Here is a 27,219-nt window from a genome sequence, read left to right as displayed (position 1 = left end):
TACAATTTCTGAGCTGCACTGTTTATTTTGCTGCTTGAAACCTAAGTGACAGTATGCCACTGTAATTATGGGGTTTCATCTAAACCTTTACTACACTGCAGGTACAGAAATATACGGACACATTTTTTGGAGAATTGACATTTTGCAAAATGCAGCAAACATTTTCATTTACACATGAGAAAAGGAAGTGTTCAAAAGGGTATGCATTTCAAGTTATTGCAGGTTATTTGTGAGAGAATTTCTGCAGGTAAAACATGTTTAAATTTAACCAACAGTAGCGTGTCAGTGTATTTAAAATCATGACAAACATCTTCTCTCTGGTCATGTTGCCCATGACAAATTACTATGATGTTGTGTGTTTTGGGCAAGATGTCAGTACAGCATAAATCCCATGGTATTTTGGTTTTCTTCTGGAGATTAAAGCTGTTTTTCTTGGGATAAATGCAGCAGCAAAACACAAACCAGTTGATCAAAAAAGCACTTCTGCCATAACTCCAACAATTTTCAGGACACATCAACCGACAGTAGTTTTGCCTTTCCCAGTTCTTTTAAGGATTACATCTCTGCACTGTTGTCTTAAGCATGTCTGTAAAAGCATGTTCTCTGTTAAGCCAGTTTACTGACTACAGCCTGGTTGAGGGAATTTAGTTGGTTGGTCCATTTATCTAGTGCAGTATAACGTGCACCACCTCTCTTCTGATGATCCAGTTCAAGGAGTTGGTTGACTTGATCAATTCGGCCATGAATAGTGCTGGAAATAAACAAAGATACATTTTCACAAAGCATGACTCCTGACCATTTCATAAAATATTCACATGATCAGCAAATGCAGAAAACCCGCTGCTTACATTAAATAAGTGAGTTTAGAGTGAGTCAGAGTGTTTATTAGCTTCTTCAAACTGGCAGGAAACCAGACATCATCTTCCTCTTACCAGTTGCACTGAAAGGATCTTTTTTTTTGCCAGTCCTGGGCTTGAGCTCAGGGTCTGAGCACTATCCCTGGACTTTTCTCAAGGCTAGAGCTCTACCACTTGAGCCTCAGCACCACTTCCAGCTTTTTTCTATGTTTGTGGTACCGAGGAATCGAACCTGGGTCTTCGTGCATGCTAGGCAAGCACTCTACCACTAGGCCAAACTCCTGGCCCTTGAAAGGATCTTTTGATACACATAATTGCTTAATCAAGGACAAATGTATCAGTGAAGCTTTCAGTAATGTACTACTTTTTTTTTTTTTTTTTCCTGTTCTTGACTTTCTCAAGGCTAGAGCTCTACCACTTGAGCCTCAGTACCACCTGGGTCATCGTACATACTAGGCAAGCACTCTACTTTTAAGGTAAAAAATCATTTCAAAACTTTTTTTTCCCCCAGTATTGGGGCTTGAGCCAAGGAACTGAACCAAGGGCTTGGCTTCACACCCTCAAAACTGATTTGGGGCTGGGAGTTTGGCCTAGTGGTAGAGTGCTCCTCTAACATGCACAAAGACACAGGTTCGATTCCTTGGTACTGCATACCTAGAAAAAGCCAGAAGTGGTGCTGTGGCTCAAGTGGCAGAGTTCTAGTCTTGAGAAAGCCCAAGGACAGTGCTCAGGCCCTGAGCTCAAGCCCAGCACTAGCAAAAAAGAAAACAAAACAAATTACTATTTAGTAATTATTATTTCACTGTACAGGTCACATATGAAATGAAAAATCTTTCTGAAAAGACATTGAACTTTATGAGATCATTTGTTTACAATATCAATTAATCACAAATGTCCACACAAAGCCTGGCACTGGTGACTCACATCTATAATCCTAGCTACTCAGGACGTCTGTGAACTAAAGTTCATAGCTAGCCTGGACAGGAAAGTCCACGAGAGTCTTATCTCCAATTTACTACCAGAAGACTGGAAGAGGAGCTGTGGCTCAAGTGGTAAAGCACTAGCCTTGAGCAAAAAAGCTCAGGGGCTGAGCCTATACCTTGAGTTCAAGCTCCATAAGCCACTAAAATAAAAACAAAACAAAATAACCCATATGTACAAATAACTCTTCTAATACAAAGTCATGCCCACAGAACAGCCCTTGTGAAAAATCAATTCAACTTTATTCAAAATGTATGTTCCCAAACATCCTGTGATTTAAGAAGTTAGAGTACTCACTTATCCAATATGCACTGCACCAGCAAGCTTTCCACATCAGCTACATCTATGTTCAACTCCTAAGGAAAAAGATTCATTAACATTTTGAAAGTCTTCAACATTTATTTTTAACACTTGATCTTTCCCTCAGCCCCCCATACTAGTGGGTGGTTGAACCTTGTGCCCAGGCATGCTAGGCATGCGCTTGCCTAGGGAGCTAACTCCTAGGTATAAAGAGAGGTGGGTTTTTTTTTTTTTAATTCATAATTGTTTGAAATACTATCTAAAACAAAGGTCTGATAAAGATCAGACGATGAAGATCAAACTCAGGAACTTGCACATGTTATGCTAGGCAAGTATTCTACTGCTGACATACACAGTCAGAACCTTGCACTTAGCATTGTTTGATTTTTTTTTTTTTTTGGTCATGGGACTTACACTCTTGGGCCTAGGTGGTGTCCCTGAGCTCTTCAGCTCAAGGCTACTACCCTACCCCTTGAGCCAACTTTCTGGTGGTTAATTGGAGATAAGAGTCTCACAGACTTTAGTACTGGGGCTGGTTTTGAACCATGATCCTCAGATCTTAGCCTCTTGACTAGCTAGGATTACAGGCATGAGCTACTGTGCCTCGCTAATTTTTATTTATTTATTTTTTGGTGCCAGTCCTGGTGATTGATTGCTCGAGACTGGTGTTCTACCACTTAAGCCATAGATCTACTTGTTTTTTTTGTGTGTTTGTGTGATTTATTTGAGTCTCATGGATTTTCTTGCCCAGGCTGGCTTCAAACCATAATGCTCAGATCTCAGGCTCGTAAGTTGCTAGCATTACAGGTATGAGACACTGGCACACAGCTTCTTTTTCTTCTGTGTTTCTTTCTTTCTTTCGTTTTTTTATTTGTGGGTCACGGGGCTTGAAGTCTGGGCCTGGGCACTGTCCTTGAGCTCTTCAGCAAGGCTATCTCCCTACCCCTGGGCATTGTCCCTGAGCTCCATAGCTCAAGGCTACTGCTCTACCCTTGAGCCAAGCCCCACTTCCTGTTTTCTAGAGGTTAATTGGAGATAAGAGTGCCCTGGCTGGCTTTGAACCTTGATTCTCAGATCTTAGCCTCCTGAGTAGCTAGGATTACTGCACCTGGCTTTTTTTTTTTTTTCCCCCTGTCTTAGGGCTTGAACATAGAGCCTGGGTGCTGTCCCTGAGCCTTCGTGCTTAAGGCTACCACACTCTGCCATTTCAGCCATAGCACCACTTCCAGCTCGCCCCTTCCTTCCTTCCTTTTCTCTTTTCTTTCTCTCTCTCCTTCCTCCCTCCCTTTCTTTTTTGTCAGTTATGGGGCTTGAATTCTAGGCCTGGGCACTGTCCCTGAGCTCTTCAGCTCAAGGTTACACTCTACCATTTAAGCCACAGTGCCACTTCTGGTTTTCTGGGGGTTAACTGGCAATAAGTCTCACAGACATTAGTGTCCCGGCTGGATCTGAACAATGATCCTCAGATCTCGGCCTTCTGAGTAGCTAGGATTACAGGCATGAGCTACTGTGCTAGCTACTTCCAGCTTTTTCTAAGTAGTTAATTGGCAATAAGTCTCAGAGAATTTTTTGCCCTGGCTGTCTTTGAACTGTGATCCTCAGAGCTCAAATTCCTGAATAGCTAGTATACAAACAGTTGTAAGCCACTGAGGTCTGGCTCTCAGCTTTCTTTTGAAGTATATTCTTCCTACAATTTTATAGTGGTTTGGTTGAGTCTTCATCTATGATATATTTTACCCACTGTTGTTATAACTGAAGCTGGAGAAATCTAGAAATTTAGTAATTTTTTTGGATACATAGTTATAGATCTTTCCCCCAACTCAATATTATACCCATACCTAATAATAAAACATAAATTAAATTAAAAATATATATAGAAAACCTCCAATTTAAGAGTACTATATTCCTTTCCCAAAGCATGATATTTTTAAGTACAAATTATAAACATTATTAAAACCCATGAATACAAGTACCTTAGAAATAAAAGGAATATGAATTCTCGTGTAAGGCTTAATTAATTTTATGAGCACTTGTGTTCTGATGTTTCGCAAAAGCTCTGAAAGACAAAAACATATTTGTATATAATTGCTTGTGTATCTTCATGAATCATGTATTTCCTAAACCATTAATTCAGTATATGGTAGATCTAAAATACCTGGGTCCAATGGATATACTGTGTGAATCAGAGGCTTCCTCTCCCACAATGCTTGTCCCACCCCTGTTCTGCTCAAGTTGAAGCTCCACTACAATGGCCTCCCAGCCCTCTCAGAGCTAGTCCATGGCCTATCACACCCTTAACTGGGTCTCTGCAGTAAGTCTGACTAGGTAACAGTCAAGTTCTCTGCCCTGTGTTCTTCAAATCTATAGTACTTCATTTCACGTGTTTTTAAAAAAATTCCCTAATGTTTTCACATAGTTTTATTTTTTAATGTTTAAAATTGGACTGGAGTTCATGAACAATGCTTCTACATTTGTATACAACTATAAAGTACACTATCATTGAAGAATTTTCTTTTTACAGTACTGGGTCTGAACTAACGGTAATGGAGAAAGGCTTGCTTGCTCTATCCCTTTAGTCATGTCCTCAGCATTTTTCCCCCCAATTTGCATTATGCTGGGCATAAGGTCTCGAATTTATGCCCAGGCTGACCTGGATCTGGCTCATATTTATATTTCCCATGTACTTGAGATAGAAGGTGTATGTGTCACACGTACCTGTAAGTTAGGATAGGGACTGGCTAATTTTGAGTGAGATGTCCTAGAACTAGATTCTCCCAATATTTAACTCCCAAAGAGCTAGGATTACAGGCTTAAATGTTTTTTCTATTTTTTTTTTTGAGCAACACTGGGGTATGAACTCAGGGTCTTATGTTTTGAGGCAGGCACTCTACTACCTGAGCTACTTGAGTCATACTCCTAGTCTTTTTTTTTTTTGTCAGTCATGGGGCTTGAACTCTGGGCCTGAGTGCTGTCCTTGAGCTCTTCAGCTCAAGGCTAGTGCTCTACCACTTGAGCCACAGTACCACTTCCATCTTTTTCTGTATGTGTGGTACCAAGGAATTGAACCTGGGTCTTTGTGCATGCTAGGCAACCACTCTACCACTAGGCCAAACTCCCAGCCTCATTATGTAAGTTTATAATTATTTTTGCAGCAGAAATAAAATAAATGACTAAATAATTTAGTCATTAAAAAAAGGGACTATTGAAGGAAATAAGAGGTATTACTTCTGAACATTCTTTAAATTCTTCTTATGCATCTGTAATTTAGGTATTTAAATAAACTGTTCTAAAAAATCAAATCTCTAGAGAGCTCCATAATATGGTGATTGTACAAGTGGTCCCAAAACAAAGAGATGGTATTTTGTGTAAGTAAAAATCTCATTCACTTACAGTCATGGAGACTTGCAATGTGACTTTGTGTAGTAAATGCATCCTAAGCATTAGCTGTAGATGCCAGAATATTTTGAGAGACTCTTGATAAATCATTTAAAAAGTAACTTTGGGGCCAGGAGTTTGGCCTAGTGGTAGAATGCTTGTCTAGCATGCACGAATGCCTGGGTTCAATTCCTTGTCCTTGGTACCACATACATAGAAAAAAGCCAGAAGTGGTGCTGAGGCTCAAGTGGTAGAGTACTTGCCTTGAGAAAACCCAAGGACAGTGCTCAGGCCCTGAGCTCAACACCAGGACTGACCAAAAACTGAAGAAAAAAAAAAAAAAGTAACTGGAAAACTAACTTGCAATCATACCTAAGTGAGAATAAGAAAGATGAAAGTATAAAAGGACGCTTCTAAAAAGACATCATCTAAGAACCTGATTAATACTAAAATGAAATTGGCTAATGAGTTCTTTAAAGCAGCTTCGCATACCATGACAGCATTTGGAAACATCTCTGTCCTTTGCAATAACAGAAATAGAATTCAATTATCAGAAGATGCATACCTTCAATATGTTCTCTTATGAAGGGGTCATCCATGATGTTGCTATGATTTGTTTTGAGAATCTTTTCGAATTCAGTGATGTCATTATTCTGATAGGCACTAATAGAAAAAAAGTAAAATTTGTCAAACATGAATCCATATGTTAAATCAGAATGCAGATCCTGTTTCTCAATTTTTATACTTAAAAGTCTAAATTGTTACTTTAAACCATAGAAATCAGAAGCACATGCACACACACAGACACACACACACACTCTTGTGCTTAAAAAAAAAAAAAAAAATCAGCTTCCAGGTAGAGGATGCAACTCAGTGGTAGAGCATATGCTTAGCAAGCACAAAGCCCTAAGTCAATCTTCAGCAACCCCCCCCTCAATTTCCTTTGTAATAATTTTTAAAAACTTTTTTTTTTCCAAAAAGAATAAATCTTCTGGGCCATGGACTATATTTATATACAGCTATTTAAAATAATTTTAAAAAATCTTTGTTTAGTTAAAAGTGGACAATGAAACATTTAGTAATTATTCGATGCCATTGTTTTCAAGTTAAATTGTTCATTTGATTCCTAATCACTCTTAATGTAAGAAACCACTACTATTACTCTGTGAAGGAGATCAATTAGGTAGAGAAAGATATCCTCTCTGAAGAGTATTCCTTAGTTTTATCTTCTAGAAAGCTACCAGCAATTGTCAAAACTTTTCAAAACCAACATTGTGATTGTCCAAACTCTCTGGCTACAGAGCAGAGACCGTAAGTGCAACATCATTGGTGGATAATGAATGAGTGCAGAGAGCAGTGGGGCCCCTGCTTCAGCAGGCTGAAGGCTCAATTGTGGTCACACTGTCTCTAGGGATCTGATGTCTACTCTCACAGTAATTCTGTAAGGCACTAGGGGATTGCTAAGGGTGCTGAGAAGGAAGAAGCCAACCTTCTGGATATGGCACCACTGTCTGCTTTATATGTAAGACATATCCTCAACATTCTGCACGCCTCTGCTGTGCTTCCATCTGTTGGGTCGCAATGTAACTTCGTGTTAGGGACAGGTGATTCAAGTGCTCCAACAGGAATTAGTTTCCTCTAGTCTGCTGGCAACTGACTAGGAAGATAAAATTAGGAAGCATTACTTTCTTACTTACTCCAAACACATTACTGTAATCTATTATAGGAGGATATATTCAAGTACTGAAAACATTTGCACGTCATCTTATATTTGCATACACATATTTTTAACTGTGAGATAAGTTTCTCATTACATGCTCCTGCTCCTTTTTTTCCCCTTTCCTTAATCTTGTACAAAATGGAAAACTACCATGGGTCACTAATTAAAGAGTAAAAATGTTATAAGTTTAAGTTTCTGAGTTAATTGACAGAAATTTCACTGAGGCAAATAGATATACAATATAAATGGAACATTACTACTTATCAATGAGATCATAAATGAGCTCTTCAATCCATCTATGCATGTAACCAACTAAATTGCTATAAAATGATAATGGCTAGAGCTACATTTTTTTCTAATACTTCCCTAAAAGTTCAAATTGCTCTTTAGGAATGTAGTAGATATTTTTAAAAGTTTGAAATTACATAAAATGTTTATAAAGGGTTGTTTTTTTGGGGGGTAAGGGGAGTGATAGTGAGGTTTTAACTCAGGGTTTTAGCCTATTTGCCAGGTCCTCTACCATCTGAATCATATTCGTAAGAGTTTTTACTTCGAGGCATTTTTTTAGAATGGAGTCTCATGTTTATGCCTGAGCCAAGATCCCATTGATGCTTCCTTTGTAGCTAGGATGACAGGTACATAGCTCCATGCCTAGCTTTTATCGGTTGAAATGAGGCTTCATGAGCTTTTTGCCCAGACTGGCCTCAATCCGTGATCTTCACAATATCTGTCTCCCAAGTAGCTGGGATTGCAGATGCTTATAAGTCACCTCATCTGGTTTAGAAATCATTTTGAAGTTAATTTCTAACCAGACCAGTTCACAGTTAATGTGGCCAGGTAGAGATAAGATGAACTACTTGAAATTAAGATGGTAAAGTGTCTTTTATTACTAAAAACTTGATTCAACAGATGTGTATTCAAGTGGACTAAAGAATGATGTAACATGACAATCGAGGGATTTTAATCCTACAAACATTCCCAGTTCCCATAAAAATCCTGATTCTTTTGCCTCATGGTTAAAATTAAAAGTTTCTGTGTGTGTGTGTGTGTGTGTGTGTGTGTGTGTGTGTGTGTGTGTGTGTGTGTGTGTGTGTATGTGTTTGTTTTAAGCAGTTTATCAGAGATAAGAGTTTCCTAAACTTTTGCCCTGGGCTGGCTTTGAACCTTGATCCTCAGATCTTGGTTATCTGAGTAATTACGATTACAGATATGAGCCACTCATGTATGGCCAAACTTAGTATTTCTTAAAAATGAGCCAATTTACTTGTAAAAGCTGTAGTCAAAAGCAAAACAAATAACGATATTTCAAAAAGGAACAAATATGAAATAGACTATTTTCCCACAGCTTATAAAGCTTACATATAATTTATAATAGAATATTTTAATGGAAAGGGGCCAATTTGTCTAGATGTAACTGCAAAAGACCCTGTGCAATGATCCTCATGAGAGAATCCAGCCTTGGTAAACTCAGCTGCACAACCACAACAGAGACCAGAAGCAACTTAGGAGGCTTCTTCTACTTCTCCACCAAGTCCATACAGGCCTAGAGCACCATTTATTCCCAGCTGAGAGGAAGGTTTCTCTTGCTGATTTCTTTTGCAGAGACAGAGCTGCTCACATTCTAAGCCTTTTGCTTAGTTTGACCTTTTACAGTTGTATTGGACAGTAAATGATTAGGGCTAACCACCATTTCATTCACATCTTTCTTCACAGAAACATCCAAGCCCAGTTTGACCCTCTGTTTCTTTGCCCCCGCTTTAAAAACTACTCTGAGGCCTGGAGTGAGGCCTACTGCTAGAGTGCTTGGCTAGCTTGCAGAAGACCTGGGTTTGATTCCTCAGTACCACACACACAGAAAAAAGCCAGAAGTGGTGCTATGGCACAAGTGGTAGAGCACTAGCCTTGAGAAAGGCCAAGGACAGTGCTCAGGTCCTGAGTGCAAACCTCGAGACTGGCAAAACAAACAAACAAAATAACCACACCAAAAAAAAAAAAAAAAAAAAACCCCAAACTACTCTCAGAACACTTTTAGATAGCATTTTCATATCTTGCCTCTGAGAAAGAACACGAGCAAACAAATAGGAATGTGTGGTCTTTTCTTACTAAAGATTTCTGAATTAAACCAATAAATCAACAACAAATAATTTATAAATATTTTATGACTAACAGAAATAGCACAATAGCTTTAGAAGCTAAAATTGCATTAATCTTAACATTTCATACAAAAAATACAAAAGAGCAAATACTGAACATGAACTGAGTTTTGAAGTTTGTTTCCCCCCTCTCCTTTTACTAACTGCTTTAAAAAATTTTACCTTAACTGAAATATAAAATCTTACCTTACTAAATTAGTCATTGCTAGAATTTCTGGATCATTTTTATACGGCTTGGCCTAAACAGAATAAAGAAGAAACAAACAAAACACAAAAAATTATGTATATGTACAAAAAGAATGCCATTTTTTCCCTATAAAAGATAGATAAAAGAAATTAGCAAAATTACACATACCTCCTGTGAGTCAAATGGATTTATTCCAGATTTCATAAGCATATTTGCAAGGACCAGATATTTTAAGCAAGTTGTTCGTCTTGGACTTCCTGATTCATCATAATTCTTGAATGCTTCAAAAAAGTCAGTGTGTGCCTTTTCAAATTCACCTTCTCTCAAGTGCATTTTGCCCCCACATTCTATAAAGAATAAAACATGAGAGTAAAAGAACATTTTCAGTGTTGTAATATGATCAACTACTTCATGAAGATCAAATGAAAAGAATTTCACCGGCTTTCAGTCTTTTGATTCCAGAACCTGAACAGCAATAGTCCCAGGACATACAATTCAATTCCTCATGAAACAGCCCAATAGTCACTTGCAAATGTCTACCTTCTGTTGAAACAGAACAGAACCCACTGTGACATGATTTCTGGTAAAGATATTAAAAAATGTACTACACATAGTATTGGAAATTCACATTATGGGCCAGGAGTTTGGCTAAGTGGTAGACTGCTTGCCTAGCATGCACGAAGACTGGGTTTAATTCCTCCGTACCACATACACAGAAAAATCCAGAAGTGGTGCTGCAGCTCAAGTGGCAGACTAATAGCCTTGAGAAAGCTGAAGGACAGTGTGCAGGCCCTGAGTCCAAGTGCCAGCCAGGACTGGCAAAAAAAAAAAAAAATGCACTTTATATCTGTGCACTGGTGGCTCATGCCTGTAATCTTGGTTATTCAGGAGGCTGAGACCTGAGGATCACGGTTCAAAGCCAGCCTGGGAAGGAAAGTCAGTGAGATTCTTATCTCCAATTAATCATCAGAAAATTTGAAGGGGTGCTCTGGTTCCAAGCGGTAGAGCGCTAGCCTTGAGCAAAAAATATCCTCAGGAACAGCATAGAGGCCCAGAGCTAAAGCCCCAAGACTGACTTTAAGAAAAAAAAAGAAAAAAGAAGAGCTAGGTATTGTGGCTTAAGTCTGTAATCCTAGCTACTTAAGAGGCTGAGATCTGAGGATCTCAGTTCAAAGCCTGCTCAGGCACTGCAGACCATGAGACTCTTCATCTCCAATTAACCACTAAAAAATGTAAAGAGGCACTGTGGCGGAAGGGGTAGGGTGGTAACCTTGAGCTGAAGAGCTCAGGGACAGCTCCCAGACCCAGAGTTCAAGCCCCACAAGTGACCAAAAAAAAAAAAAAAAAGCACTTTAGCAGAAATTGTATCTTTCATATTCATAAGACAAGAATCCACTCTAATTATTCTTTCAAGGGTTAGACCATTTTATTGGTTTTAATCCTACACCACTTTACTTTTGGTATAACAGGGAAAAAACCCTCACCGTTGAGTCACACGAGGTAACTGCTCTCGGCCTGTGTGTCGGCACATTCTCTCCAAGCGGAACTTACCTCTGATGACTCCCATGATCAGCGGATGAGGGATGGCAGACTTGATGTGAAGTGACTGCTCATAGAGTGCTTTCAGTTTTTTGTTGTTTTTCTGTGCTGTGTACATCTGAATTTCTAGAGCATATATTTCTAATAACTGTGTACCCTTTTTCAGGTCATCTTCTCCATCATCAGTCTAGGAAGGAAAACATTTCAGTTAATAAAAAAAAAATTCTCCCATCTTCCTTACTTCCTAGTTACTGAATTAAAAAAAAAAAATGTGACCAAAGTGAGTGGCCTAACTGGTAAAGTATGTGCCTAACAAACATGAGGTACTGCAAAAAAAAGCAGAAGAGGAACAAGTGGTCAGTTTTTGTGTATATAAATGTTACACATAAATGTTTTGATGAGTTAGGTCCACCTAGTCAAAGAGTACATCCACAGTGTCACATGGGGAAATATGAAGGAAGATGAGGTTGGAATCTCCCAACTGTTCTCAATCTACTAGTAAAGACGAATCTGTAGCAGACAATAATATAAATGATACAGATTCTAGTTGAAGCACGAATCACGTACTTACACTAAGAAAAAATATAGTGCAGTATTCAGTTGTATACTACTTCCCCCCCTAGTCCCGGGCCTTGAACTCAGAGCCTGAGCACTGTCCTTCGGCTTTCTCAAGGCTATATTCTCTACCACTTGAGCCACAGCACCACTTCTGGCTTTTTTCTATGTATGTGGCACCGAAGAATCGAACCCGGGTCTTCATGAATGCTAGGCAAGCACTCTACCACTGGGCCAAACGCCCAGCCCGTATCTTAAATTCTAGAGGTAAATATCAACATACCAAGACTTATTTTTACTAAGAATTAAAAATGATCTGTTTATTGTACCTGTATTAAATTTTACAAATAAGAAGAACTGAAAGTTGTATTAAGACAAGAAGAAATGTATTAATCAGATTAACATGTTTTTTACTTTGCTTGTTTCTTTAGAGACAAGATTTCCTTAGATAGGCCATAATCCTCTAGCTTCAGCCTTAAATTAGTATTTCTTTTCTTTCTTCTTTCTTTTCTTTTTTGCCAGTCCTGGGCCTTGAGCTCATGGGCTGAACACTGTCCTCGGGCTTTCTAAACTAGAATTCTACCACTTGAGCCATAGAACCACTTCTGGTTTTTTTCTTTGTATGTGGGTACCGAGGAATCAAACTCAGGTCTTCGTGAATACTAGGCAAGCACTCTACCACTAGGCCAAACTCCTGGCCCATTTCTTTTTTTTTTTTTTCTGTCAGCCCTGAGGCTTGAGCTTTAGGCCCTGGGCACAGTCTTTGCACACTTTTTGCTCAAGGCTAGTGCTCTGCCACCTGAGACACAGTGACACTTTCGACTTTTTCTGTGTGTATTGTACCGAAGAATCAAACCCAGGGCTTTGTGCATGCTAGGAGAGCACTACCACAAGGCTATACTCCTGGCCCCGCAAATTAGTATTTCAAAAACGTATTACCTAAATTTTATTTGTGGGATGGATGTCTGAACAGAAACATCCCTGGATGATATTCTGAATACAATTCTATCATTTTCTATTATTAAAAACGCTAAGAAGAAAAATATACAAAATAGGGGCCGGGAGTTTGGCCTAGTGGTTAAAGTGCTTGCCTAGCATGCATGAAGACCCGGGTTCGATTCCTCGGTACCACATATAGAAAAAAAAAAAAAGCCAGAAGTGGTGCTGAGGCTCAAGTGGTAGAGCTCTAGCCTTGAGAAAGTCCAAGGACAGTGCTCAGGCCCTGAGCTCAAGCCCAGGACTGGCAAAAAAAAAAAAAAAAAGAAAAATATACAAAATAATGTACCTGGCAGGACTGATGTAACTGTCGTAAAATTTTTTGAAGCTTTCCATATTCTTCTCGTTCTAAATATAACTTGCCAAGCTGTAAAAAGAAATTCAAACTTATTAAAATATATTTTAAAAAGGTGTATATATTTAGGAAAGATTACTAATGACACCCACCCACTCTTCAAAAATATAAAATGTAATTGCAATTGTTACCTTCGTGTTTGTTTTAAACCACAGTCTATCATTCTTTGCATCTTTCAAAGCTTCCAGTGTTGTTTCATAGAATTCCTGCAGTAAATCCATCTGACATAAAAAATCAGAATTCTATAATTGTAAACAGCAAATTTGTACCTGTTAATAAAGTTAATTTGAACAAACTAAAAGTGCATCTTTGAATTTTAAAATACATAGGACACATTATTTGTATCTTATCAAATGTCTTCTAAAGTCCAAAAATTAACAGACCAAATTTTAAAAATTAGGTTAAGTGCCAAGAACTAGTTTAGCTTCAATTCTTTAATATAAAGGTATATGCTTCTCAGAAACTCATCTATGTTGACAGAGGTACATGATGTATTTGGACAATAGTTAATTATGTGTATTTTATCTGCCAAACCCTATCTTTTACCTATTAAATGGCAAATACAAACAATACTTTTTTTTCCTCAAAATTCTTCTATTCTCAAAATGTGATTTTTTTAAACCGGATTCCTTAGCTGTGAAGTAACTGGTAACTTAGAAACTGGCAGACAAGTTTAGGATAACTTTAGCTATGTCTAATGAATATCAATCCACCAGTCTTGGCATGATTCCCTGCACTGTGATTATCAGCTTCTTTGCTCACCTTTCTCTCATTACTGCTGGCTCTACCTTTGAATATCTGAATCTCTAGATCTCTATTTAATAGGATCCCAAAGCACAGGAAAGTTGGATACTTTCACCAAAAAGATACCTACTAACTTGATGGCATATGGGATAAGTCAGAGTGACAACCATCCCTCTGTATTCGTTTCTTTTTGCCAGTCCTGGGCCTTGAACTCAGGGCTTGAGCACTATCCTTGGGCTTTCTTAAGGCTAGAGCTCTATCACCTGAGCCACAACACCATTTCTGGCTTTTTTCTATATACGTGGTACTGAGGAATCGAACCCGGGTCTTTGTGCATGTTAGGCAAGCACTCTACCACCAGGCCAAACTCCAGACCCCCACACTGTATTCTTAGTGTCAAAAGGCAAAAGGCTTATTTATATACAGAAGCTTTGAAGTCAATTTTAATTTCTTGTTCCTAACACTTAGTAAAACATTTGTCTCTAAGACTTGGAAAATATTTTTCCACTTATGAAGAGTTCTACAATATGCAAAGGTTAATGACATTGATGGTTAATTTTCTGACAAAACATACACATTTAACCTGGAGGTTGTCATGGACATCTGAATCTTAGCATGGGGTGGGGGATAGGGGGCAGAAGGACCTGTGGCTTTTGTTTTGTTTTTGTAGACGTGGGGCTTGAACTCGGCCTGGGCGCTGTCCTTGAGCTCTTTTGCTCAAGGCAAGTGCTCTTCCTCTTTAAGCCATAGTGCCACTTCTGGTTTTCAGATGGTTAACTGGAGATGAGAGTCTCATGGCCTTTCTTGTCCAGGCTGGTTTTGAACCGTGATCCTCAGATCTCAGCCTCCTGAGCAAGATTCCAGGTATGAAACACTGGAACACACACAACTCACCTCAGGTTTTAAATCTCTTAAAGCTAGCTAAATTGGTGACTGAATTTGTTTCAAGGAACAATGAAAGTCAAGGATGCAGCTCAGTGATAGAGCACTTGCCCAACATTCATGAGGCCCTGGGTTCAATCACCACTACCACTAAACATAGGTACTAAGTTTAAGTCTGTAAAAGGTGTCTGCCAACTATTTTAGTATCTGAAGACATTTAAAGAGATAAAGTGCAGTTATTAACTTTTTATAATTAGTACTACAATCAAGAAAAGTTTATACTAATTTTGAAAACTATTTTTTTTTAGTAACTAGCATAACTGCTTATTACAACCTCTAGGACTTTTCTTCTTCTTTTTTTTTTTTGTCAGTCATGGGACTTGAACTCTGGGCCTGAGTGTTGTCCCTGAGCTCTTCAGTTCGAGGCTACCATCCTACTCCTTGAGCCACAGCCCCACTTCCCGTTTTCTGATGGTTAAGTGGAGATAAGAATCTCATGGTCTTTAGTGCCCAGGCTGGCTCTGAATCGTGACCCTCAGATCTTAGCCTCCTGAGTAGTTAAGGCTTACAGGTATGAGCCACTGTGCCTGGCTCAGACTTTTCTATTTTTAAAAACAAAGGCCCTACAGCAAAACAACAACAACAACAACAACAACAACAACAACAAAAACTGACAGTAATACTAAGAGGAAAAAAATTCATCTAACCTGTTTAGAAGTAGAGATATAATCAAGAATAGAATTAATGGATTTTTCAGAATAATTTCTTGTGACTGCACTTCGAATATAAGTCAATAACTGTTTGTATCTATTCATCATTTCTGGAAAGTTTGTCTACAGGAAAGAAAAATGTATTGTTAGATACACAATTATATAATAAAATCTGCATACATGAGAGAACCTACCCAACTGAAATATAGTTCATGAAATTCATAACATGCTTTTATATATGGCAAGGGCACTATTTTACCTTAAATTTGAAATGAATTACTCAGATACACAAACAAAATTTAGGAATTTAACCTATGAAACAAATGTAGCTCACATGATTCAGATATTATTTCTTATTGCACAACACATTTATTTACATCAGCCCAGTCAGGAAAACAACTCAAAGCCAGTCTGAACTACATGACAGACTCTTTCTTTTAAAAATGAGGAGAGAAAAAAGAGGCGGGGAAGAAAGCTGGACACTAGTGATTCATGCCTGTAATTCTAGTTACTCAGGAGGCTGACATCTGAGGATCAGCTCACAGTCAGCTAGATCAGGAAAAGTCTGTGAGACTCTTATCTCCTATTAACCACCAAAAAACTGCAGGTGGAGCTGTGGCTCAATTGGTAGAGCTCTAAATCTTGAGCAAAAAAGTTTAGGTACAGTGTGTTCAGGTGGAGTTCAAGTCCCAGGACTGGAAGGAAGTTCTACTCAACAGTAAGAAGGAAGTCCTACTCAATAGCAGGCACACAGTTCACGTTGTTATCCCTTCAATTTATACTACTGGGGTTATTCCCAAGAAGCACAAAAGGTCAGAAATAAGACTACTAGTGTAATGTCCTGCACTAAGTATCTAGGGGTAGCGTTTACTACCTAAATAACTATGTAAATCAATTTAGGAGTCTAATCTAGATCCAGCCCCCACAATTTCCAAGTGCTATTCATCATTTTAACCAGAAGGTGATTAAAAGATTATACTGCCAAGTATAAATCATTCTTTTCTTTAACTGAACACATGTAGTTAATAAGGTAAGAAATTTTAAAAAATGATACATTATCTACATATATCAAGTTACTTTTGATTACATTTCACAAGGATGCCTGTAGAGATCAGACTGCAGCAGAGCAAGTACACAAGTAAGGAAGCCATGGTAGAAGCTACTACTGTAACTAGCATTGACCAGAGTAGAAATGCTAAATACTAGTCAGATACTGGGTGTATTCTGATGATATTTGCCAATGGATTATTTGTTAGATAAGATACAACAAAAGTATTTGGTCCAAAAGTTTTTGGTCCTAGACAGTGGACAGGAACAGAATCTTAGGAATAGGGTGTGGTTTAAGTACAAGGCACTGAGTTATCAAAAACCTACTCTATACTGCGGCCAAACACTGTGTACATACCTAAAGAATAAGTTTTCTTACCAAACAACTTTTGTATCTCAAGCAGAATTTTAAAAGTAATATTACTGGGGTCAAATCGTTTTTTCTTTGTCAGTTGTGGAGCATGAGCTCTGGGCCTGGACGCTGTCCCTGAGCTCTTCAGCTCAAGGCTAGTGCTCTACCACTTGAGCCACAGGGCCCCTTCTGGTTTTCTGGTGGTTAATTGGAGATAAGAGTCTCCCAGACTTTCATGCCTAGGCTGGCCGTGATCCTCAGATCTTAGCCTCCTGAGTAGCTAGGATTACAGGCATGAGCCACTGGTGCCCAGCTTGGGATCAACACTTTTGAGAAGCAGACTGATTAAACCTGGACACAAAACATAACAGAAATACTAGAGAAGTTAGATATAATGGCTTTTTTTGGTAATGAGGTGTTCACCTAAATAATATACTATTAGTTTAATTTCCCCCAAAACAAATCTTACCAACTTGAAGTTAATCTTAATCATTTGTTTCAGTGCTTTAAATCCCCATTCTCCTTTTTCACCTTCAAGTTCCAAAACCTAAAGAAAAGAAGAAATTTTTAGTCTAAATGCTAACACTATGACATTCTGTGTGACAGTTTTGAATTAATTACATCATTCATGGAAACAATTTCCCAGAGAAGTCCATTTCTCACTATCACTTTTTTCTACCACTTCTAGCCTTTTTTGTGGTACTGAGGAATTGACTGAACCCAGGGCTTTGTGCATGCTATGCAAGCACTCTACTACCAGGCCACACTCCTGGTCCTCACTATCAATTTTAAAAGGATTAAAAGACAAGTCCCAAGTACTTACTAGTGCATAAGTGAGCGTATGTTTAATTTTTTTTATCAAAAGACTAATAATGGTTTCTTGATTATACAGACTCATTAAGTACTTTCCCCCTGCCCAGCAAAAACCTTTGGCAAGAACAACCAAGGTGTATTCGAAGTTAAGGAATCAATGCAATCTGTCTCTCAAAGAATAATATCTATTGGTCCTTACAAGGGCTCTCCTGCTAGTATGCTTTCCTAGGACAACTTAGCTTCACAGAAAGCTTCATTGAATAAATAATCCATACCCCTTTTATTTTATTTCTAGCCATGCAAGACATGATTCACACATTAATTCATAATCTTTGCTGTTTGTTTTTTTTTTAATTGGGGGGAGGAATGGTCCTGGAGCTTGAACAAGGGCCTGGGTGCTCACTGTCCCTGAGCAAAGTTTTGCTCAAGGCTATCCCTCTTCCACTTGGACCACAGCTCCACTTCTGGCTTTTTTTGTGCTTAACTGGAGATGAGTCTTCAGGACCTTCCTACTTGGGCTGGCTTTAAACAGTGGTACTAATATCTCAGCCTCCTTAGTAGCTAGGATTAAACGCATGAGCCACTGGTGCCGCTCCAAACCTCCTTTAAAATAAACTTAATGCAATCTCATTTCACATGATTATCAGTATGTACTCAAAACACATTTCTGAGAAAAATATTACTTTGGACTTAATTTGATATAATACATTAAAACACTTTTAAGACAAGTCAGGCCGTGGTGACTAGTGCCTAGAACCCGAGGTCCTGAAGAGGTTGAGATCTGGGGATAGAGGTTCAAAGCCAGCCTGGGCAGGAAAATCTTCAAGATTCCATCTCCAATTAACCCTCAAAAATGCCAGAGTGGGGGCCGGGAGTTTTGCCTAGTGGTAGAGTGCTTGCCTAGCATGCACAAAGACCCAGGTTCAATTCCTCGGTACCACATACATAGAAAAAAGGATAAGTGATGCTGAGGCTCAAGTGGTAGAGCTGTAGCCTTGAGAAAGTCTGAGGACAGTGCTTTCAGCCCTGAGCTCAAGCCCAGGACGGGCAAAAAGTAAAAATAAAAAATAATAGTAACAATAATGCCACAGTAGAGGCATAGCTGAAGTAAAAGATCATCAGGTCTGAGGTAAAAAGCCTAGCAGGAGTGTAAGTAACACACTGAATGTTCAAGCCCTGGTACTCATACTCATGTACACATACACACACACACACACACATGCACATGCACACACACTCATACTCATGTACACATACACACACACACATGCACATGCACACACACACACACACACACACACACATTTTAAGACACAGAATCAAATGGAAAAATATAAACCTTTTGGAAGCTGCTTAATGCTGCTTTTGGGTCATCTTCTTTTAATGCTTTGGAATTATAGTACTGGTTTTCCAAATCCACATTTGGCTCTGAGTTACTATCTTCAGAGTATTCCTGTATAGAAACAAAAAGATATCAACCGTAGCTCAAAAATACAACACAAGATGAACTTTTCAATAATCAAACTGGCTTTGTGATGTGCGCCCCCTGGAGGATAATTATTTCCTCATTTGAGAACACTACTGTCAGTAGGTCTCACAGACTGAAGACTTCGAATTCTTGGGAACAGTTCTTTTTTTTTTTTTTTTTTTTTTGCCAGTCCTGGGCTTGAGCTCAGGGCCTGAGCACTGTCCTTGGACTTTCTCAAGGCTAGAGCTCTACCACTTGAGCCTCAGCACCACTTCCAGCTTTTTTCTACATATGTGGTACCGAGGAATCGAACCCGGGTCTTCATGCATGCTAGGCAAGCACTTTAACCACTAGGCCAAACTCCCGGCCCCGGGAACAGTTCTTTAAGGCCCTGCTCAAATTCTGAAGTAAGAATTCTTCATAATCATTCACTCACTTAAATGCTTATTAATGTAGATGACAATAATCAAACTGATAAAACTGAAAAGGTAATTGATAAAGAATACGCTGACCAACGGTGTAATTCAATGACTGCATGAAAAGTTAAGTGAGAATTTGCTTCCCAGACAAAACAGAAGTCAAAGAGGACAACATTCACCAGAATTGCATAAACAATGGGAAACACTGAGGAAAAGCAGTACTACTACTGGAATAAAGCCTTACAGATTTTTCCCTTAAAATAAAGCTCAAACCATTCTTTCTCCTTTTCTACATTCTTCCCTACAGAGCAACTTAGATCTCTCCACAAACTCTTTTTTTGTATGTTGTGGGGCTTGAACTCAGAGCCTGGGTGCTGTGTCTGACCTTTTTTTTTTTTTTTTTTTGCTCAAGTCTAGTGCTCTACCACTTTGAGCCACAGCACCATTTCAAGTTTTCCGGTAGTGAATTGGAGATAAGAGTCTCAGGGACTTTCCTGCCTGGCTTTGAATTATGATCCTCAGATTTCAGCTTTCTGAAAAGGTAGGATTACAGGCATGAGCCAACAGTGCCCAACTAACAAATTAAAAAATTAACTAAAACTAAAAAAATAAATGAATAAGATAACAACAACAAAAAATCAAAAACAAAAAACTACCTCTTGGATGCAGGGGTCTCTGAGAGCCCACGCCTGTAATCCTAGGTACTCAAGAGGATGAGATCTGAGTATTGAGGTTGGAAGTCAGCCCAGGCAGACAAATCAGATTCTTATTTGCAGTCTCACCTCCAGTGAGACTCTGCCCAAAATGGCATAGCACCTGCTCTGGGCATATAGGCCAAGTGGAAATAGGAGACTCAAGCCCCACAAATAAATCAGTGACTGTCAAAATAATCAATCCAGTTCCTAACATTTTGTGTTTTCTTTTGGTTTGATACATAATTAACTGTAGGTAATGTTTAATATTTTTGCATAGTTACCACTGAAGTATTAAATAAGTGTTATTGCTAAACGTATGAATACATGAGAATTACTCCAACTGATATAATCATGTTCATGTGGATTGAGCCAACCACCAAGACAATCACCTGGAACTTACAGCTCAATGAGTCAGATCATCATCTCAGGCTGTGCACAACAGCCATCTACCCTTCAGTTGTTACAATGGTCTGACTTTAAACTCAAGGCCTCCTGCTTGCTAACAAATGTTTTACTGAGCCATGCCTCTGTGCTGGTTATTTTTGAAAGTGCAACTTGATTTCTGTCCAAGTATTTGCCTGGATTACAACTGACTACTGTAGGCTTCCCAGTTACAGCTGCAATGACAGGTGATGCACCATGCTAGCTTCTCTCCACAGAGAGGGAGTCCCATGACCTTTGCCTGGGCTGGCTTGAAACTAGGATCAACCTCTCAAGTAGTGAGGATTGTGTGAGCCACACCACCTGGATCTGTGCTTGATATTTCTTTTCTTTTCTCTTTTTTTTGGCCAGTCCTGGGGCTTGAACTCAGGACCTTGGACTTTCTAAAGGCTACAGGTCTGCCATTTGAGTCACAGCACCATTCTGGCATTTTCTGTGTATATGGTACCGAGAAATCAAACCCAGGATTTCATGCATGCTAGTCAAACACTCTACCACAAGGCCAAACTCCTGGCTCCTCGATATTTCTTAAGAAATATCATTGAGAGGATCTTTACTACTACTACTATTATTATTATCATTATTATATTTCTTGATTTTTCACTCAAGGCCTGAACTCTTACACTGGAGCCTCACCTCCAATTCTAGCTTTTTGTTCGTTTTTTGGAGGTAAAAGTGTTTCCAATTTGTCCTCCCGGGCTGGCTTCTACCATTAATAATCAGATCTCAGCCTTCTGAGTAGCATGAGCCATAGGTGTCTGGAATATTTTTATTATTTTTACTGAAAAAGCATGATTTCTAGGGGAAACACAAACAGGCTTGCTGTGGGGGAGGTACTAAGAGGGAATGGGCTAAGGAGAGTGAGTGGATGAATGAAGATGATTATAGCTGAAGTAGATTGTTGAACCTGTTGAAATTGTTTTAGGAAGGAGGAAGGGAGAGCTATAGAAAGGGGGTAAAATTGAGCAAAACTAACGTATACTCATTAAAAAAATCATCTTTAATAGTCATGCTCTACTCAATAATGGATATTTTGAAAAATTAATCAGACAATTTTCTTATTGCATAAAGTATATTTACACAAACAAAGCTAGCATAGCATAGCTGGGGCTACAGTTACATACACAAATGCAGGGGATGTGAGGTTACATGCCTACATTTTTACCATGTGGCTATTACTGACCCAAACATCATTATGTATATATACACCAGCAAGATCGGGAGTTTAGCCTGGTGGTAGAGTGCTTGCTCTAGCCTTGAGCAAAAAGTGTCCAAGGACAGTGCTCAGGACTGCAAAAAAAAAAAAGAAATAAAGAAATACATACACCCAGCAGTTAAGTACTGAGAACACAAATGCAAGTTCTCTCTCTCAAGCCACCCAAGATCTATTAAGAAATATGTCAGACATGGTGGCTCATGCCTGTAATCCTAGCTACTCAGGAGACTGAGAATTAAGGATTGTGGTTCAAAGCCCAGACTGGCTTTGAACCAATTAATCACTAAAAAATGGTAATGGGGCTGTGGCTCAAGGGGTAGAGTGGTAACTTGAGCTGAAGAGCTCAGGGACAGTGTCCAGGCCCAAAGTTCAAGCCCCATGACCCACCAAAAAAAAAATATATGTATATTTATATGTAAAGTAATAGAAAGATACTACTATGTAATACAATTTAAGCAATACTCAGAAACGCATACTAGGTAAAAGGATAACTCAAAACAACAACAACAACAACCAAAAAACAACTACAAGAGTTAAAAGAAAGAAAAGATACTTGAATCAAGTGTTAAAAAGGTAAGGCGGAAGTGGTGCTGTGGTTCCAGGGGTAGGGTGGTAGCCTTGAGCTAAAGAGCTCAGGGACATCGCCCAGGCCCAGTGTTCAAGCCCCACCACCTACCCCCAAAAAGAAGTTACTGAATAAAACAAAAACATTTAAGTGTTTGGGGCTGGAAGTTTGGCCTAGTGGTTAAAGTGCTTGCCTAGCATGCACGAAGACTCAGGTTCGATTCCTTGGTACTACATAAAAAAAAGCCGGAAATGGTGCTGAGGCTCAAGTGGTAGAGTTATAGCCTTGACAAAGTCCAAGAATAGTGCCCAGGCCCTGAGCTCAAGCCCAGGACTGGCCAAAAGAAAAAAAAAAGGTCAGGCACCAGTGGTCCACACCTATAATCCTAGCTACTCAGGAGCTGAGATCTGAGGATTTTGGTTTGAAGTCAGCCCAGGGATAAAATAAAATCTGTGAGACTCTTATCTCCAATAAACTTCTCAAGAAGTGGTGCCGTGGATCAAGTGGTAGAACAGGAACCTTGAGCAAAAAGAGGCTCAGGGATAGTGCCCAGGCCTTGAGTTCAAGCCCCAGGATCAGCAAAAAAAAAAAAAAAAAAAAAAAAAAAGAAAGAGAAAGTATGATTAGCAGTTGTTCCAAGAAAGGACAGCTGAAATAATAACAACAATGATGATGATGATCCAGACAAAGCAGCCCATGTCTGTATATGAGATAAATGGAGGCTTGATACCAAGTAGTAAAATAAAAGAAAAGGGAACTGACTATCAGTTACAAGATGTTAAATAATAAAATTAGAGAGACATGTTACCTGTAATAACTACCAATGGCTTGGTGTCATTAGACCCAATAAAGAATACAGAAAAAACATCGATTAAATACTAACAAATTGGGCTGGGAAGATGGCCTAAGTGGTAGAGTGCTTGCCTAGCATACTTGATGCCCTGGGTTTGATTCCTTGGTACCACATACATAGAAAAAGTTGGAAGTAGTGCTGTGGCTCAAGTGGTAAAACGCTAGCCTGGAAAAACTGCAATAACAGGGCCCAGCCCTGAGTCAAGCCCAGGAACTGGCAAAATGAAACACCAACAAAACAAAACCTAACAAACTGAATTCAAAAAGTTCAAATAAAAATACTCCAACAAAAACTGAAATTTTAATCAACATGTGAAGACTGCTTTCAAAACCAAAAATTTCAAGCAATATATATGCAAATTAAACAAGCTCTTGAATACTGTAAAAGAGATTGAAAAACAAAGTACAATAATAGTTGCAGGATATTTATGTAACTCATATTCTAGTATCTCCTACTCATAGCAATCTGTGATCCATCCATACTATCCAAATCTATTCTCATTTCCCTAGATGTGCTACTCAATTTAAAATCTCTGCTTCAGCATAAACTACTTTTTGCTAGGAATTCCTCAACAACAATCCCTCCGAAAAAAAATCTTCTTACTTTTCAGTTTAATAATTCAACTCTTTGCCAATGCTGGCTTAATAACTGTGTGTAGGAAAACCAAGACTCATTATTTACAATGTTCTCTTGAAGGTGACCATGTCTAGACTGTTTTATCAGATATGAGGCACACTATAGCTGTGTCCCATTATCCTTAAATATAGATAGAAATCTTAATTGTTTATCTGTGTTATAAATCAATTCGATGGCTAACTTGTTCTCAGTTTTCAGTCTTCAATTAAAATTTCTCAAGCAGAGATATAAAAATCATTAAATCTGGGCCGGGAGTTTGGCCTAGTGGTAAAGTGCTTGCCTTGCATATGCACAAAGACTCAGGTTCGACTCCCCGGTACTGCATACATGGAAAAAAGCTGGAAGTAGTGCTGAGGCTCAAGTGGTAGAGCTCTGGCCTTGAGAAAGTCCAAGGACCGTGCTCAGGCCCTGAGCTCAAGCCTACAACGGGCAAACAAACAAACAAAAAATCATTAAATCTGTGCTATAGTTTTGACTCTCCCATTAATTTATTCCATGTATTTAGATACATCATTCACTCTCAATGCTTTAGCTCCTTTTCAGTCAAGTTTGGGGGGTTTCTTATAGGAAATTTCTAATTACCATGGAGACCCATGTATTCATTTTTATTTTTATTGTCTCAACTTCAAAAGATGTATGGGGGCTGACAACTTACATGCCTATCTAAGTGACCAATGCTTCTTGATCAGTCACCCCTTTCTATCATTCTCTCCCACATTTTATTTTTTGCCAGTCCTGGGCTTGAGCTCAGGGCCTGACCGCGTTCTTGGACTTTCTCAAGGCTGGAGCTCTACCACTTGAGCCTCAGCACCATTTCCAGCTTTTTTCTATGTATGTGGTACTGAGGAATTGAATCTGGGTCTTCATGCATGCTAGGCAAGCACTCTGCCACTAGGCCTAACTTCTGGGCCCTTAAATTTCCAACTGTTAGGATGTGACAGTTTCCATTATTTGACATATGATTGGGAATCCTAAATGTGAGAGTTGGATAAGGGGGAGAATTGTTTAATAAAATGTTTGAAAAGGGAGAGGATTTCACTTAATTTTGTAGCAATGCAAAATCTTTTCTGCTGTTCAGGATTTGTTTTTAAGTTAAAGTACATATTTAACTTCATTATGTTAGAAATGTTTAAAAACTTTGCAAAAATGAAGAGTACTTTATGAGACAGTAAGTTTTCCACACTACATTTTCAATTATAATCATCAAACTAGTCCTAATAGTCCATGTATTTAAAAGGACAGTAGTTATTAGTAGAAAGTCTTAAAAAAAAAAAACTAGTACTACAAATGCATTTAAAAACATTTGGATATTGCTGATATAAAGAACCAAGTAATAAGTAAAAATTCATAGATATTGCAAGTTAATACATTCTTAATGAACTGAGGGCACCACCTACAATTGGTTTGGTTTCTGCATAAACTACTAGAGAAAGTAACAAGAGGATTACCAAAATCTCTCCTTTGACTTTCCAATAGCACTTAAAAAAAAACCAAACAACATTAAAAAGATGAATTGGAAATGACTAATTGCGCTAAACTAAGAAGTTATACACTAACTCAAAACCGTATCTTGACAACGATTCTTTAAAAAGAGCCAGACTTCCCGAAGCATCTACTTCACAACTTCATTCTGATGTAGAATCTCCATGATATGCACGAAACAAAATGCCCCCTATTAATAGAAAACTGATGCCAACTTTTTTTTTTTCAGTTCTCACACAGTGGTGTGTGTATGCGTGTGCTGTGTGTGTAGCAATCTGGACCAGTGAATGAATTCACAAACCTTGAATCTTGAAGTGGGGAGGGGAGGGAACCCCAACCAATTAAATATTCTTTTTATGTTGGTGAGGTCTTACACTTCCAAAACTGAGGAATTTTCTTAAATCAAGGCGGGGGGGGGGGGGGAAGGGGGGGAAAATGCCAATCGTTTCATCCATACCTTTCCAAAAAAACAAAACACCAAACGCAAACACACCTCGCTTCAATCCCCACCCCTACAACCCATCAACAATAGCAAAAAAACAAACAAAAAAAAAACCCAAAATAAAAAACAAATCCTCCTCCCAGCTTTTTCTCTTCAAAGAACCAACCAAGTAGTTCAACTACTTTTTCTCCCTCCCCCCCCACTCCTTAGCTTTTCTTTTTTTTTTCTTTTTCTGCTCCTGACTCTCCATTGCACCTTTTGACTTCCACCCAAACCCAGCCTTGCACAACAAGCCCGGGGAAGCTGTTTCCAGGAGATGCTCAGGGTAGCATTTCCCAGTCAGGCCTGGGGTGGGGGTGGGGGGGAGGAGGGAGGCAGTATCCACCACCTTACCTCCCTCCCCCCCCCACCACACGCCATATACCCTCTCCCTTCTCCCCCGCCCCCCACAACACACTCCAAATTTTCAGACTGTTCTCTCAGATGTTCGTACTCGCTTTCTGGTCTTCAATCCTCGGGGGGGTCGGGGAGGAGGAGGGGGGTGGTGGTGGCCTAGAAAACTAACTGGGCCCCTGTGAAAGAGGAGAAAGCCAGCCAGGGGCCTAAAGATCCTTCCCTGCACCACCCTCGAGGCGGCTCGCGGGGTGGAGGGGTGGGAGGGTGTGTGGGGTGGGGGGGGAGAGAAAAAGGAGGATAGAGGAGGAGGAGAGGAGGAAGGGAGAGCCCGACCTAACCCGAAGGGGTTCAGGGGCGTCCGCGTAACCCCACAACACGCAGAGACGTGGAGAGCACGGCCCGGGACGGCCCCCCTCCATTATTATTATTATTGTTTTGCTACCTCCTGGAGCCTCCCCTCCCCCACGATGGAGACGCAGGGCCCGGGCCCAGTGTGGGGAGGAAGGGGGGGGGTAAACCCGTCCTGTCACTGCACGGAAGAGGGAACGGGGGAAGGGACACATGCTCGCCGAGAAGAAGCCCAGAGCGGCCACGGCCCCACACCAACACCATCTCCAACCCCGGAGTTCCGCTCCCGGCGCCTCACCAGGTCGTAGTCCTCCTCGTCGTCGCACATGAAATCATCCTCCATGTCAGACATCTTGGCTGGGAGGGGGAGGGGAGGAGGCGAGGAGACGACCCGGAGGGGTAGAGGGGGGGGTGAGGAGGGAGGAGAAATGGGAGACAACCTCCTCCCACAATGCTCCGCGGCTCCGGAGCGGCGTCACTCCCAACTTCTCTCCCTCGCTCGCTCGCCGTCTCTCCTCTCCCTCACGCTCTCTCTCTCTCTCTCTCTTTCTGCCTTTCCCCCGCTCCCCGGCTCCGACCTCTCCCTTCCGTCCGCGACGCTCTTAAAATGAGGAGCTGAAGGGTCCACCCGGAACTAATTCGTTCTACCTCCGGAAGATGCGCGACGGCGTCCAGAGGGAAGTGCACCCCCC

At 39.8% G+C, this 27,219-nt stretch overlaps 1 protein-coding gene across 2 annotated transcripts; it reads right to left on the bottom strand.

Moving 5' to 3' along the window:
* On the bottom strand, positions 1-26,960 carry Cops2 (COP9 signalosome subunit 2). Of its 2 annotated transcripts, none has more exons than XM_090358440.1 (13): positions 26,826-26,960; positions 18,906-19,019; positions 17,223-17,300; positions 15,352-15,477; positions 13,150-13,239; positions 12,953-13,030; positions 11,125-11,299; positions 9,742-9,920; positions 9,573-9,625; positions 6,079-6,176; positions 4,112-4,194; positions 2,136-2,194; positions 1-751 (listed from the first exon to the last, which is right to left on the bottom strand). In XM_090358440.1, the coding sequence occupies exons 1-13, from the start codon at positions 26,877-26,879 to the stop codon at positions 607-609; spliced, it is 1,332 nt and encodes a 443-aa protein (XP_090214566.1). In that variant the 5' UTR covers positions 26,880-26,960; the 3' UTR covers positions 1-606. The 2 variants fall into 2 exon arrangements, with proteins under 2 accessions (XP_090214566.1, XP_090214567.1); XM_090358441.1 differs by having other exon boundaries at positions 13,150-13,260; positions 26,826-26,884.
* Between the last annotated feature and the right edge of the window lie 259 nt (positions 26,961-27,219).

Source organism: Megascapheus bottae, chromosome 25, assembly GCF_031878675.1.
Source record: "Megascapheus bottae isolate mThoBot1 chromosome 25, mThoBot2.hap1, whole genome shotgun sequence".
Classification (NCBI taxonomy): Eukaryota; Metazoa; Chordata; class Mammalia; order Rodentia; family Geomyidae; genus Megascapheus; species Megascapheus bottae.
Note: the sequence above shows the minus strand (reverse complement) of the source record. Positions and strands in the feature narration are given on the sequence as shown.